The sequence below is a fragment of the Capsicum annuum genome, chromosome 8 (assembly GCF_002878395.1).
Source record: "Capsicum annuum cultivar UCD-10X-F1 chromosome 8, UCD10Xv1.1, whole genome shotgun sequence".
Taxonomy (NCBI): domain Eukaryota; kingdom Viridiplantae; phylum Streptophyta; class Magnoliopsida; order Solanales; family Solanaceae; genus Capsicum; species Capsicum annuum.
In genome coordinates, this window is record NC_061118.1 from 153,146,181 (window position 1) to 153,162,926 (window position 16,746).

The following is a 16,746-nucleotide window of genomic DNA, read 5'->3' on the forward strand; positions in this document are numbered from 1 at the left end:
AAAATTTAGAATTAAAATCCTTCAATATAATTCTTGATAATTTTTTGAAGTTAGCCCTGAATTTTATCATGCTGAAAATTTCAGATCTGCACATCTTTACTAAAACTTTCATATCTTGAAGTAGGAAGGATGAAATTACAAGTCACTTGATACTTGTAAAACTAGACACAAATATCTATAACATATCCAAAATTCATAAGTTAATACAATCGAGATATTTTCAGGTGTTATCCCGAAATCAACATTGAGTTTTGATGCATCAACAATTTCAGATTTATGCGACATCACCAAAAAAATTATATCTCAATGTGAGAGTACCAAAATTATGATCCGCTTGATCCTATAGATGCCAAAAACATGCATATATAACATATCAAAAATTTATATTTTAACACCTTTTTTATTGTTCTAGATGATTTTTTGAAGTCCATCTTATATGCTGTCCGATAGAGGATTCCAGATTTGCATTGTCTCACCAAATAATTTATTTCTTGATGTGGGACCATCACCACCAAAGGGCGTTTTATTGCCTCAAACTAGATTTTGAGGGCTTTATTCTCATCAATCCATCTTGTCTCAATCCAAGGTGATATACAACTTTTAAGATCACAACACTTTGATAGGTAACCTCCTTTCTATTTGTATTTTTGCTTTCTTGTTTCTTCTTTTTTTTTTGTTTTTATATTTGAAGAATTGAAACAGATAGAAATATGCAACAATCGGCTTAGGGTGCGAGAGTTTAACTTTGCCTCCATCACCTTAAGTCCGACCAATTTTACTTGAAGACGGTGGACATCGGCTTAAGGTGTGAGAGTTTAACTTCGCCTCTATTACCTTAAGTTTGACCAATTTTATTTGAAGATGGTGGACATCTGCTAAAGGTGCAAGAGTTTAACATCGCCTCCGTCACCTTAATTCCGACCAATTCTACATGAATACGGTGGATATCGGCTTAAGGTGCGAGAGTTTAACTTCGCCTCCGTCACCTTAAGTCTGACCAATTTTACTTGAAGACAGTGGACATCGGCTTAAGGTGCGAGAGTTTAAATTCTCCTCCGTCACCTTAAGTGCGACCAATTCTACTTGAATACGGTGGACATCGGCTTAAGGTGCGAGAGTTTAACTTCGCCTCCGTCACCTTAAGTCCAACCAATTCTACTTGAAGACGGTGGACATCAGCTTAAGGTGCGAGAGTTTAAATTCGCCTCCGTCACCTTAAGTCCAACCAATTTTACTTAAAGACGGTGGACATCGGCTTAAGGTGCGAGAGTTTAACTTCGCATCCGTCACCTTAAGTCTGACCAATTCTACTTGAAGACGGTGCAGTGATTTCCTTTAAGTATGGGCCCTTTTCAATGTTCAGCTTAAGGTGCAAAGGGACAAATCTTGTCCACCTTAAGGCATAAAAATTTTGATATCCTTTTAAGGATAAATCTGTGGTCCACCTTAAGGCATGAAAATTTTGAGATCCTTTTAAGGATAAACCCGTTAGAGGCCAGCTTAAGGTGCAAAGGGACAACTTTTGTCCACCGTAAGGCATGGAAATTTCGATATCCTTTTAAGGATAAACCCGTTAGAGACCAGCTTAAAGTGCAAAGGGACAACTTTTGTCCACCTTAAGGTATGGAAACTTTAGTTATCCTTTTAGTTATAGGCTTGGAGAATTTTAGCACTCCAAATTCCATTGAAGGAACTCTTTTTTTTTCGACGGGTTGCCCCCATTGAGTCACAATATTTGGAGTAAGTCCAAAATTAAAATAGTTTCATACTTGGCGTCCATATGACAGACACTGTAGGAATATATTTTTTTGACACTCATGCAACTGAAGTCGGAATGAGATTTCAAGCGCCTACGTACCTCAATGAAGAGGATCAAGTCACAACGTAGTTCTGGGTGAGTGTTTTTTTGTGTGTGTGTCCTAACTTTTGCCTAGGCCACCTCTTTCGAGGTTTACAACCTAGAGGACTTTCATTTTTTTTAAGCCGTACACAGTTTAGACTCTTGCGGGCCAGGAGTGGACATACAGTTTATACTCGTGCCTTAAGGAGTGTACATACAGTTTATACTCGTGCCTTAAGGAGTGTACATGCCATTTATACTCGTACCTTAAGAAGTGTACATGCAGTTTATATTCATGCCTTAAGGAGTGTACATGCAGTTTATACTCGTGCCTTAAGGAGTGTCATCTCCCTTTAAGGATAGTACTTCTTCAAGAACTTGTCATTGATGGGGCCAATCCTCACGCCATCTACATCAATAAGATTGTAAACTCCATTTGAATATGCCTCTTGTACGACATATGGTCCATCCCACTTTGAGGTGAATTTACCCCTAGATTTATGAGAAGTGATAATGGGCCTTCTTACTGTAAGAACATGATCTCCAACTTGGAAACACCTCAAGCGAACCCTTTTGTTGAAAGAACGAGATAGCCGGGATTGATAGCATTCAAGATTTTGTTAAGCCTCCAGCCTCTTCTCATCAAGACCTTCTAACTCCGCAAGATGCAACTTAGCATTTTCTTCATCGGTGAGCCCTTCTTGAATAGCCAGTCTCAAAAAAGATATTTGACGCTCAAGTGGCAGGAATGATTCAACTCAAAAAGTAAGTGAGTATGGGGTTGCTTGTGTTGGTGAACAGTAAGTTGTCCTATACGTCCATAAAGCTTCTTCCATTCGCTTGTGCCAGTCTCGTTTGGATTTAGAGATGACTTTCTTCAACAAGTTGCATAAAGTCTTATTGAAGGCTTCAGCTAGACCATTGGCAGCAGCATGATACATTGAAGACTTACACTGCTTGAAGCCAAAGAGATCACAGATCTTGTTCATCAACCTGTTATCAAACGGTTTGCCATTGTCAGTATTATATATTGAGGGATTCTAAAGCGGTAGATGATATTCACTCGGATGAAGTTCGCAATATTTTCTTTCTTTACTTCCTTGAGAGCAACAGCTTCGGCCCATTTTAAGAAGTAATTTGTCGCAACCAAGATGTATAAATGTCCACCAGAAGACTTTGGTAGTGGACCAACAACATCCATTCCCCAAGCATTGAATGGCCAAGACGCTACAGTTGGATGTAGTACCTCTAGAGGTTGATGTATGAAATTTGCATGGAATTGGAAAGCTTTGCATCTTCTCGCGTAGTCCAAGCAATCTTTCACCATCGTTGGCCAATAATATCCCATCCTTTTAATATGAAAATGGAGCTTCGGTCCAGACTGATGTGATCCACAAACTCCCAAGTGCGCTTCTTGCAAAGCTTGAATTGCTTCTTTCTCTCCCAAACACCGTAAGAGTACTCCTTCAAATGATCTTCTGTATAGTGTGTCTTTGTATTAAAGGAAGCGAGGTGCATGACGACGAATGTCAATTTTTCTCCTTGGATCTTCTGGAAGTATCCCATAACATAAGTAATCAATAATAGGTTGTTGCCAATCTTCTTTTACAGCTTTAGACACAGAACGAGGTATTCAACCTGGTTTTCCACATCCTCATCTGACGGCGGTACTATCCATTCTTGGCGGACAGTAACTTGGGTCTGATTTGGAAGAGTTAGGGTTGAGGCCAGAGCAGCTAGGGTATCAGCTTGCTTATTTTCTCTCCTTGGCACATGTTGGAGGGTTACTCCTCCAAGCCACCCCATCAACTTCTGTGCATAATCATGGTATAGTCGCAGCTCAGACTTTCTGACTTCATTGCTTTCCAAAAGTTGTTTGATCACCAATTGGGAGTCACCAAAGACTTGTAATTGCAGTTGTTTCATGTCCACTGCCATCTTGAGTCCAATTATTAAAGCTTGATATTTAGCAACATTATTAGAGCAACAATTTATTAGGGTAAAAGAGTATGGGATGACCTCTTCTTGTGGAGTGATGAATACCACCCCGGTACCAGCTCCATCTTGATGTGCGGCACCATCTAAGTACATCTTCCATGGGGGTTTAGCTTCAATGACCATTGCATCTTCATCAGGAAGTTCATCGCTCAGCTCCCAATCATCAGGTATTGGGTGGTCTGCTAAGAAGTCAGCCAATGATTGTCCCTTTATGGCCTTTTGGAGAACATACACAATCTCAAACTGTTGAAATTGAAGGTACCATCTTGCAAGTAGGTCACTTAGGGCAGGTTTCGACATTACAAACTTGATGGGATTTGCCTTAGACACGAGACGAACCACATAAGCTTGAAAGTAGTGTTTCATCTTTTGAATTGAGAAGGCAAATGCCAAACATAACTTTCAATTGAAGAATACTTTAGCTCATTTGGTGTCATCATTCTGCTCAGCTAGTAAAGAGAGTTTTCTTTGCCTTCACTATTTTCTTGAACCAGTAGTGCTCCAACCGACCTTTCTTGTCCCGCGACGTAGAGTATCAACAGCTTACCAGGTATGGGTGCCACAAGAACTGGAGGTTTCATTAAGTACGATTTGATACTCTCAAAGGCATTACTACAAGCTTGGTCCAATTCGAAGAGAGTGTCCTTCTTCATAAGACGACTAAATGGTTAACAATTTTCAGCCAGGTTTGAGATGAACCTCCTTAAATATGCTAGCCTTCCTTGAAGGATTTTTAACTCAAGAATATCCCGAGGCTCAGGCATCTTTAAAATTGCATCAATCTTAGCTTGATCAATTTCAATTCCTTGGTGTCGCACAATGAAGCCAAGAAATTTTCCTGAAATAACTCCAAAGGCACACTTCAATGGATTCATCCTAAGTTGATATCTTCGAAGTAACTCGAATACCATTCTTAGGTCTTTTAAGTGGTCGTCTCTCTTTCTTGACTTCACCACTAGATCATCCACATAACATTTAATATTTTTATGGAGTAGGCCGTCAAAGATGTTCTGTATAGCCCTTTGATAAGTGGCGCCAGCGCTCTTCAAACCAAAAGGCATTACCTTGTAGTAATAAATACCTTTAGGCTTACGAAATGCAGTGAGTTCTTCATCCTTTGGCGCCATATGGATTTGATTGTAGCCGGATGAGCCATCCATGAAGGACATTGCCTCATAACTAGTTGAGGTATCAATCATTAACTCCGGTATGGGGATTGGAAAATAATCCTTAGGGTGTGCGTTGTTGAGATCTTGAAAGTCGACACAAACTCGAATTTGGCCATTCTTCTTCTGTACTGGAACAATACTTGAAATCCAAGTGGGATATTTGACTTCACAAATAAATCTAGCTTCAATAGGTTTGTTAACTTCATTTTCGATCAGTGGAACCAACTCCGGCCTAAAATATCTTTGGGCTTGCTTAATAGGACGGGCACTATTCTTGACTGCCAACTGATAGACCGCTACTTTTGGATCTAATCCAGGCATTTCCTTATAGCTCCAAGCGAAGAAATCCATATATTCTTTGAGTATGTCCATATAAGTGATTTCCTCCCCTACTTCTAGAAATGCACTTAGGTAAGTTGGTCTTGGTTCTTTATTGGTTCAAAGATTAACTTCCTTTAAGGGATTTATTATGGCCTTTACTCCTTCTTCAAGTTACGATAGAGCATCTCTAGCATCTTCCTCCCCTTAAGGATCATCGTCATTGACGGATATATGATAACACCAAAAGGCATTTTCTATTTCTTCATCAACCTTTATTTGAGATGAGTTGTCTTTCTCATTTTGGGTCATAACATGATATGAGGAGCCAACACTCTCTTCATCTTTTTCGCGTTGCTTGGTATACACCACAGTATGCGCCTTCGCTTTTAACACCTTGTTGCATGAACTACCAGTTTCGTCTGTCGCTTCATTCTAGAAGGAATCAAACATTGGAAATCCTTCTGGATTTTAAATTAAGAGTGTTGCATCTTTCTTTGATAAATTATTTGAAGCTTGTTGTTTTTCTTTTTATTTATAGGACCCAACCTTTCGAACACAGAAGTTCTTACGGTTGATTCTCCAAGTAGATCAAATACAGAGGGTCTTTTATTAGCGGCAGTGGATTCTTCTTCCACGGTGATGTAATTACTGACTGCCCTTCTTATGGAGATGTGAATTGGAGATGGCTGCACGTATCCTAGCCCTTCATGTGCTTGCCTGGTGTTACCCTCCGATGGAAGTTTGCCCAACTTTGATGGCTCATTAGGATTGTATCCAGCCTTTACAAATAGCTTTTATGCATTTGGATCAAAGCCCTCTTTTGTATGCTTCGTAGGGAGTGCCATATTTGGTGGTGAATTTTGAGCCACAGATTCCCCAAGTGGCCTTGAGGATGGATTTATTGCATCAATCTTTCTAATAAGTAAAGTTAGCCCCTTTAGCACATTATCTTGGGCATCAGGTGAATGATCTTCCTCTTTCTTTACCTTTGGCACGTAGCGACGAATAGGAACTACCTTCTTTTTCATAGGAGTGACGCTTTCTTTATTCGAAGTGAAGAAGGGCTTTCTGTTGGTGAATTTTTCGATAGTCACCGCGACCTTCTTAGATGCAAGATCGTCGCACTTGGTCTTGGTGACATCTTCAATCTTTTTCTCATCTACAATATGATTCTTTAAGTAGAATTTTGCATCGGCAAAATGTGACTCAGCTTCAGTGAATGGCTTGTCATCGGCGACTATCATTCTTTCCACTCCATTTTTGAGGTACTTCAAGCATTGACAGTAAGAGGACGAGATAATTTTGTTCCCGTGCACCCAAGGCCTACCAAGCAATACATTGTATGAAGTTTTGGCATCGATCACATGCATCAATGGGTTTGGTTGAAAATCATCCATACTAATCCCCAACTTGATACATCCCATAGCCCTTTGGCCCCCTTGGTTGAAGCCTTGGATCATTATCCAACTTTCGTCCAGTTCTCCAGTAGCGATGCCAAGCTCCTTCATCGTACGGATAGGCAGGATATTGACTCTAGATCCTTCATCTATCAAGATTCTATTGATCTTATTTCCTATAATTTGACCCACTATGTATAAGGGACGGTTATGTAGGGTCTCACCAAGCAGAAGATTATTATTTGTGAATGTAATTTTTGTATCACACACATGTGCCTCTTCGCCAAGAGTTTCAGCCAACCTTTTGAAAAATGAAGGAATTTCCATGGGTAGATTCTCACCCTTTGCCCCCTCTTTAGCGGTATTAAAACAAGACGCCTCAAGGCTGACTTGGGCAGTCTTTACACGAAACCAACTCATCAAGAATTCCTCTGAAGTCACTGGACGCCGAAGTTTTTGGGGATGAAACTCCGTCACCCTCGTCTTCTTTGGGAGTTCAACAAACTTCTATTTTCTTAGTTTTTTCACCACTCTCCTTCCGGTTGGCTGCTCGTACGTCTCCTTTCGCAGACTCATCTTCTTGCGTCTGCGTCTAGTCACTAGAGTCCAACCTTCCTCATCGTCTTCGTTAACCGAAGACCTATCAGGCTTTAATATCTCCTCATTATGCTCTTTAACACAAATTTTAATCGGGTCCAGCGAGCCAAAAGTGATAGAGATTTGATGAGAACTGGTTGTCTCATCATCGAAGAAGATTTTCTTCTCTTTTGCCAGTTGCATAACTTTATCTATAAAGACAAAGCATTTCTCCAGAGGGTGACTTATGAGCCTGTGATATTTGCAATAATTAGGGTCATTGGTCCTTCCGGCTTCATTGGGACGCTTTATCTCTGTGAGTTCGATGAGCTTATGCTGAAGGAGTTCATCGAAAATCTCAGCAACATCAAAATCAAGGAAGGGATATTCCTTTTCTTGCATCTCCTTTAACGTTTTCTGATTCGGACGTGCTCCAGAAGTCGTCTTTACACTTTGCTTCTTGCTCACCTTTGTGGTGACTTTCACCGGAGACACATCAATATTTATGGATTCTTTGCTATAATTTTTGGGGACAAACTAACCCCATCTCTTGAGTTCTTACTTATCCTTTTCCCTTCGAGGGTCATGGATAGGCGCTCCTTCCTTTCCAGCAGAAGACATGCTCAATTCCATGTCGTGAGCACCAGTAGCTAACTCTTCAAAGGATTTTGGCTTAATGCCTTGCAAGATGTAGAGAAGCCCCCAGTGCATTCCTTGGATGTACATCTCTATTGCAGAAGCTTCGCTGAGCCTATCTGTACAGTTTAGGCTAGCATTTCTCCATCGATTGATGAAGTCAATGACTGGTTCGTCCTTTCTTTGCTGAGTATTTGTGAGCTCTACCATGCTCACTGTACGCATTGTGCTATAAAACCAATTCAGGAACTCATGTTCCAATTGCTCCCAACTATCGATAGAATTAGGCTCAAGGTCCGTATACCAATTAAAGGCATTTTCCTTTAGGGAAAGAACAAACTGTTTGACAAGATAGTCACCATAAGTTCCAGCATTATAACATGCCTCGACAAAGTGTGCGATATGTTGTTTTGGATTACCTTTGCCCTCAAATTATTAAAATTTAGGGGGTTGATAGCCGACAGGCATTTTGAGGCTATCTATTCTTGCAGTGTAAGGCTTGGCATATGCAAGGGAAGGCTTAGTGACAAAATCATACTTGTCTTTGAGGATCCCTTCAATAAATTTCCTCAATTGCCCAATCGGGATCTTCCCTCAGCAGAAACTTGCACCTCTTTAGTCGATGGTATTTGTTTCACAGGGTTTTCTATCTCATGAACCTCTGGAGATTTTCCCGATGCATGGCTAGATTCTTCATCTATCAAGCCTTCCACCCTATCCACTAACTTATCAATTCTAGCCTCTTGATTCTGAACATAGTAGGTCAGGCCTTCAATTACTTTTGTCAGATTCGCAAGCTGCTCCTCCAAAGACGAGGCATCAGTTACCATTGCTTGCATGATCATCGGAGATGTTGGAGAGTAACACATATTATCACATAAGTTGATCTTTGAAGTACTTAGCTTATGTGGTGTAAGTGGAGATGACACATTTTTTGAACGATCATCGCTCTTTGCTCCGGAGTATTTGGAACCGGAATGCTCAAGTAGAGCTAGAGTCTTTTTTAGCAATTCGGCCACACTGCTTCCTCCTTCTAAAGCACTTGCATTGGACTTCATTCCTTTCGGGGTTGAAGATCCAAAAATTAGATTTGGCGCGGACGACATTGGATGTGTTTATTGTCCTAGCAAGCCTGCGTTGCTCCTTGTGACAGCTTCTAAGGTTCCGAAAGTAACACCAAGGATGCTTTCTACTTCAGCAGAGAACTTTGAATCAGCAGCCTTGGAAGCAGTTGATTGAGAATTGACCTTCTTGGAAGTCATTTCGTTGTTCTTAAACTTTGAAGTATGAAAAGTTGAGATGAGAGGTAGAGATTGTCCCACTGGGCTACCAGAATTTGTTGGACAATAAAATTCTCAAGTGCGAAAAATAAATAATTTGAAACAAAAAAATATTGCAACAATTAATTTTATTGATTTCAATGCGAGTGTTACAATCTCTATGAATCCTCTAATTCGCCTTTTCAAATATAAATTCAAGGGCTTGAAGCTTAATCTTGAATTTGAACTTGATTTGATGGACTTAAGAGACTTGATCTTGACTTGTGCTTGAATTCAAGGGCTTTTGAGCTTGTTCTTGAATATTGCGGTTTAAATCTTGAATCTTGCTGAACTTGATTTGAATGTTTGAGCTTTTTAGAGAAACTATGGCGTTTGATCCACGAGTTTTCTCTTGCTACTTGTTAGAATTTGGGGGTCTTCTTTCTGAATTATGAGCCCCTATTTATAGTTGTAGGAAAGGAAGAGTCATGATGAATATGGATTTCCTTTGACCAATCAGATTTAAGTGATATGACGCCTTTTATGGGCTTTTATTTCATGGACCTGCTGCATCAGTTTGACATGTGGCACGATTTTATTGGCTCCTTCACTTGACTTGGCATGCCACGTCATTTGACACGTGACGCTTATTTGGGCCTCTAGAATATGACAATATCTTGGACTTAGTAAAGTGGGTTCATCATTTGTAGCCCAAATTAATGGACTAACCCAATAAATATTGGGCCTTATTTAAATCCATACTTATTTGGACTTATTTAATTAATTCAATTATATTAATCCGCAATATTTATTTGAGACTAATATATTTTAAATTTAATATAATCCGAATTTTGTACGGATTTAAATTTAATAAAATTGCATCGCCCACACACACAATTTGAGCACCATCAATTTAATCTAATCATTAACCATCCTTAACCTTTTTAAGATCACGCTAAAATATTATAGTTAGCCATTAACTTATCCAATTATGCAAGCATACGAAAGAAATCAAGAATTAAGTACTACTGTTTCTTAGACTAAACCAAGGATTACGTACTACTGCTCCTTAGCCTAACTTAATCCTCACATCATTATATTATATTGGTTATGCGTTTCTTGTTATCAATTCACTCATATACCATATCTAAGTCATATGACTGTAGCAATTTTATGATAACGTTGTATGAACCAGTGAACGTGGAGCACTCACCTGCAACTCTCAATTGTCATCGAAATGTGGTACAACTCAAATTCTCCAATGAACCCTATTTTGTTTCTGTCGTTGTTATGATCTGGGGGAGTTATACTTGTTTTAAATAACTTAATGCAGGTCAAGTGTTATAGGGTAATTACCCACTAATTTAATTAATAGTATAGGGTAGTTCATGAGTTTGTGTATTTAGTCTAATTATCCACTAATTTAATTAATAGTCTAAAATAACCAAAAACTTTAAAAAGTCCCTCAAAACTTATTCGAGATCCTCTGACAACAAACTAAATATGTAAATTTAATAAAAAGTACATTTTGGACCTATTAAAAATATTAGGACGCTAATTCAAGGCCATCTTGATCAAAGGGTGACCATGATCGGGTTTAACTTTATTAGAACTCAATAATCGACACTATGCATTCTCTTAAGCCATGAATCATGTCTAACCACTACGAGGGAGGTTAAAATAAGACAAATTTACAAAATGGTTTGCAGGATTGTTACAAATAGTCCTGTCTTTATAAATAAACACTTAAATTATCAGGGAAACAACAAACGCCCAAAACTCCTTATTCAGGACCTTGACGCAGCCCATAATTCAATTTAATTGAAAAACCTGATCATTTCCTATGGTTTGGTACTGATATATTGATGGTAGTTCCTGTGGATGGTGCGTTTTTGTTTCTCAAAGAAAACACTGAATAAGGTGGTTTGGGTTCGACCCCGTTTTTGGTTTTCATGGCTAAACGGGTCCTAAGTTTATCATCCCTCTTATAGTTCATTTTGTGATTGCCATATCTTATTATAATAACTTCACTATTTATTTATTTCTTCTCTGAGCTCCTCGTACTAAAATTAAGGCTACCTATTGTATCAACTACTTGTCAACTTCACTAAGTTATGTGACCATTCGAGAAATATACTTCAAAATTCTTGACAAACACTCTTATGAAAGAAGAAAAGAATAAGAAATGCACAACTATCTGAAACAGACGTACCTTAATTAAATTTATGGATAGAAGATCATTCTATAATCGAAGAACAAACATATATACACCCAAACCATGATAAATGATATGTATGTACCCTCCGTTATACTTTGAATACACATATATACCCCTGCCGTTAATGAAATGATACATTTATGCCTAAAAGTATGCCAACGAGAATAAATGGATGTGTGTGTGTTGATTTTGCAGGATGGGCACTAGCATTGATGATGGTGGGCCATTCCCTGAAGATTTGAGGATGGACGTTCTACAAAGTTTGTCTGTTAAGTCGTTGTTGCGGTTCAAATGCATAAGCAAGAACTGGTACAATCTTATCAACTGCCCTGTCTTTGTACGTAAACACTTCAATTATCATGGAAACAAGAAACGCCCTAAAATACTCTTTCATGACTACCAAATTCCATTGACAATACCCGTTGATGACTACTACATTGCATCGTATGATTCGATTCCTTTGACCATAATTTCGGAGGATGATTCAGGAGGAGGCGGAACCCCTTTAATTGAAAATCCTCATCATCTCCGGGGGTTTGGTGTTGATATGTTCTTCGACGGTCCAGTGGATGGTGTGTTTTCGTTTAGTGGAACAAGGTCAACAACTGAATATGACCCTTGTTTGGGACTGTGGAATCCTGCAACCAGGGTGGTAACCACTCTCCCTCCAGTCCACTTCAAGCTTCAACCATTTCTCGAAAAGACGGATGACTATTTTGGGTTTGGATTCAATCCCCCCTTTACAAGTAACTACAAGGTGGTTTGGGTCCACCAGTTCTCTTATTATGACAATATGTTCCATCGATCATATGGAGCCGTCTATTCCTCTTCTATCAACTCTTGATAAATCCTTAAACATAAACATCACAAAATTCTTAACTCCACCCCTAGTATTTCCTGTACTTCTTTTTAACTGAATGGAACTTCTTACTGGATAGTCCACAATGACTGCAGCCTTAGCCTTCTTTCATTTGACTTTGGCAATGAGGTGTTCCGTGAGAATAGAGGGCCACATGTGATGGCTCCATTAACATCATGGCCGAAGGTTTCAACTTAGACTTTACTTTATGGCTTATGATCGAACCTGGTGTTTGGAACAAACTTCTTACCTTTCAATGCTCTTCAATTATTGAGCCTTTGTATCATGGCTTATGGGATTCTACCACTGTCATTTTCCTTGATAGGAGTAGTGGCTCTTCTCTTACGATTTTGTGACCCAGGAGACAAAGCATCTTGGATTTCAACAGCAGGGGGAACTTAATTTTTGTTTTGTTCATTATTATAAGGAGAGCTTAGTAACAATTAAGTGAGGAAAAATAGATCTAGATCAACCATTCGTGTAGCTTAACTGAAATATTTTGATGTTTGCAGCTAAGACATGGCTTATTTAAGGTCAAGTTCTTCAAGCAGTTTGCTTTACACAGTTGCTGCATCTATTGTTTATCGCAATATTGATGGCTTGCTTTATCGAAACTGGATTATTTTATGAGTTCGATTTCTTCATGGCTTCAGTTTTTGGTTCCAAATGGGGGATGGCATTAATATGCCAGTGCAAGACGCATTGGCTAGTTTAGATATAGACTATAAATAAACATAGAGAAGAGCACAGTTGCAGCATTAATTTGCCAGAGCTCTTCAGGCTGTGAATTGAATTTGCACACTTAAAAAGCTCTACAACTGTATCCCACCAACTGTTGGTGAACAATTTGACATGTCTTAATTTAACAAAGCCTTTTCCCATGGCAAAATTCGAATAGTTCGATCAATCTGTGATTTCACATTCGCTTTTGGGATTGTAGCAGTCATTTCTTATATAGAAGTTCTCAGCTGATCTCCTATGATGTTAAGATCCGGGGAGATGATGCATCTTGGATTTCAATATCAGGGCCAGAGGAGTAGGTGTAGATTTTATTATTACAAGGAGAACTTAGTAACAATTCACTGCATCAGTTCTTATTGTATGACAATATTAAGGCATTATTGAATTGGCTAGTTTAAGCATAGACATGAAACATAAAGAAAAGTTATAGTTCAGGCATAAACCAGCAGTTAATATTCAATACCTTCGTGATTCTCCCAAGACAGGTACACAGTTGAGAAGATTTTTCTAATCCTCTTCAGGCCTGTCTATTGGATCTCTACACCTAGAAAGCTCTACAAGTGTATCCTCCAACTGTAGGTGAACAATTCGATATGTCTTTGTTTACCAAGCCCTTTCCCCATGCAAAAATTCGGATAGGTCGATCCATCTGTAATTTCACATTGGCTTCTTTCTCTAGCTGCAAGCAGTACTTATCAAAGCTCTCAACACTTACGTGCAGTCGGAAATCAAGGGCTGCCAAGAATTTCATCTCCAGCTTGTTCAGTTCTGCTGTGGTTATTCCTCCTACTTTTGCATAATAAGCATTGTTGTAGCAGCTGAAAAAAGACAAAAACTTCGATACATTGGCAATGAGCTTTTGTGAAAATCAGAAACGAGTATGGATAGAATACTTACTCATCATCAACAAACTTGACAGCCAACATGATGCTAGTGATGAGAAGCCGGTGAACATTAAGAGACGTCAGTAAACAACCAGTCAGATTGAGGAATCTCTCCAAGTATACATATGCAACCACGAAACAAGAAGGGCTGCAGTTGGAGTACTTAAAAATGCGTTCAATGTACTGCTGAACTGTCAAGACAGGGGCTCTTGTGCCATGAAACACAGTCACAACACCTTTCTCTTTCGATCCTTTCAGCGCTTTCTCATTCTTTTGAACTAACCTCTCAACAACTGATGCTACAATCGATAGAATCCTTGGATGTCCTTTATCTCCTCTATCATATTCATTCAACCCCATATGTTCATAAGTTCTTGAAATCACAGATTTTGTACCAAAACCATCTGCTCCCATGATCATTTTTTCAGGTAAGCTGCAACAGAAGAAACAGTTTTTTAACACAATGAAATAACTAACTTGTGAACAAGATATATATACTTCTTGATCTTAGCTAGGAATAAAAGATTTGCAATCAGAATTATTTCTTTACTTTTTGTTTGGTTTTCCTTTTGTGCCACATAATTTTATTCCTTTAGGCATCTTGGCGTTGCTTCTACGTTGGTCAATATTTCAAGAGAATATCAACAAGGGGAGCAAAATGATAGTACTAATGTTTATCTACTGCTGAAGCACTACCAACATAAAAAGTTTACTACTATGACTTAACTTTTCCTATTACTTTAATCAATAAAGTTAGAATTCCAATATAAAAATGATGACTTGTAATTAGGTAAATCCTCTTTTACCAAAAAGAAAGACCAAATCAACTTAAAAGTCAAAAAAGAATCCATCCAAAGGAAAATGAAAATTTTTCTTTCCATATATAAAAGAACAAAGAAATATGAAAGCTACAATAGTACAATTGAAGAACCCAAATAGTATGTTTTTTTGACCTCAATTATCTTGGAATATGGTAGCACACAAGTTAGCTAGGTACTTAAATAATTCTAAATATCCCGTTTAATTGAGGTTCTCTACCCTTTAAACCTAATTAATCAACAGTACCGATGCATTTTTACTTGGATAAATACCTGAATTATCAAGAAAATCAAAACGATTCTATTCTGCTTTTATTTTTATTCTTTTTTGGTTATATATAATGCCGAAAGATATGTGAACAGAATAATTTAATTACATAATAATGCATATGTCAATGAATGACGAAAAGCAAGTCGACTATAACCAAAAAAAAAAAAAATATACTCCAAGTAGTACAAATTAGAGATAATATTCTAACTTATCTCAAGAATACTTCAAGAAAATAATGTCACAAATTAATCAACGCCAAATTTCACATGGGTATATATCCTAATGTTTTATTCTATATAATATTTCTAGCAATTCTCTGATACTTTTGATACAAGATCCAAAATAAAAATGGCACCTGGGAAAATCCACTAGCAAAATTATCTCATGCTTTAAGTTTCAATTTTTTGCATTATATTCCTGCACCGTCCTAATGATCCTTTTTACTACATGATACTTTTATGCATTATTTCCTTTTCTTTAACTTTATAATATGCTCCTTTATTTTTGGTAATGATGCATGCTTTCTTATCATTTCTCTGGTATGTTTCCTCCTTTTGATCCAAAAAAGTCCTTTAAGGCCACAGCTTGGCAGGAAAAGAATTAACATAAGCCATGATTGGATAATGGTAGGCGTGCGTTTGAAATTTTTTTAAAACACACTGGCAAAAAGAACTTTTGAGTTTCACTGCAAACTACTGTTTGTTTGAGCTGTTTTTGTAAGTTTTTTACTCCTGTAAACTCCCTATTGATCAAATACCTTCATATAAGTTGAGACAAAAAGAATATTAATTTATATTTTTTAAATGAAAACAACTTTCACAAACAGAGTTGTAGCAAAAAGTAGACAAACTTTGCTATTAGTGTTGGTTTTTGGCTTCGAAACTAAAGAAATAATAGAGAAAGACTTGAATAAAAAATACTGCAATTTTATTATTTTATTAATAACTTAAAAATATATATTTATAATTAAATTGAAATAACTAGACTTCAATTCAAATTGAACTAACAAATAATAATTGATTCCTATTCAATAACAAAGGGATAATTAATTCCTAAGTCTAAGCCACATAGAATTCTAATAATTTAAAACTACTAAAATTATCACTCCGCCTACTTTATTTCTGAGACATATCTTCAACACTACTCCTTAGATTAGAAATTGTAAATTGCAGGCTCGACTTCAACTGAATTTGACCTCTTGAATAATTCTGTCAATTCATCTTTGTTCTTGCATAACTTGTGTGCATCTTCTGTTGTATTAAATAAGAAACTTTTGCCTCAACTTGTAAAATTTCATGATTAGTGGAATCAAATATTCGATAATAATTATTCCAAATAATAATTTAAATCCTTCTTCCATTAGCTGGCCAACACTTAATAAACTTTTATAAATATCGGGCACGTAAAAGACATTTGAAATTATTTTTGTATTTGAAATTATTTTGATTGCAACATTCCTTCTATAGTAATATAGTCACTATTCCCAATTCTGATTTTCTTATTTTTCAAAGGTAGAAACGCTTTAAAAAGAGTTTTGTCATATGTCATGTGATTTGTACAACCACTATCAATCATTCAAAAATCAGATTTCTAGGTTGAAGAACATCTTGCCATAAATAAGTGATCTTCTTATCTGCTTCATATTTTTTAAATTTGTTTTTGCAAATCACAGCTTAATGTCCAAGTTGATTGCAGATTTTGCATTGTGCATTTGGTCTCTTCCAACATTAGTTGATTGCAGATCTTGCATTGTGCATCT

At 37.5% G+C, this 16,746-nt stretch overlaps 2 protein-coding genes across 2 annotated transcripts; one reads left to right on the forward strand and one right to left on the reverse strand.

Moving 5' to 3' along the window:
• Nucleotides 1-11,610: 11,610 nt before the first annotated feature.
• On the forward strand, nt 11,611-12,258 carry LOC107879805 (F-box protein At2g40910-like). The gene has a single exon (XM_016726748.2). The coding sequence runs from the start codon at nt 11,611-11,613 to the stop codon at nt 12,256-12,258; it is 648 nt and encodes a 215-aa protein (XP_016582234.1).
• A 1,170-nt stretch (nt 12,259-13,428) lies between these two features.
• Nucleotides 13,429-14,597, reverse strand: LOC107879806 (cyclin-U4-1). Its single transcript, XM_016726749.2, has 3 exons — nt 14,449-14,597; nt 13,912-14,331; nt 13,429-13,832 (listed from the first exon to the last, which is right to left on the reverse strand). Exons 1-3 carry the CDS (start codon nt 14,496-14,498, stop codon nt 13,559-13,561), a joined length of 744 nt encoding a protein of 247 aa, XP_016582235.1. The 5' UTR covers nt 14,499-14,597; the 3' UTR covers nt 13,429-13,558.
• Nucleotides 14,598-16,746: the final 2,149 nt, after the last annotated feature.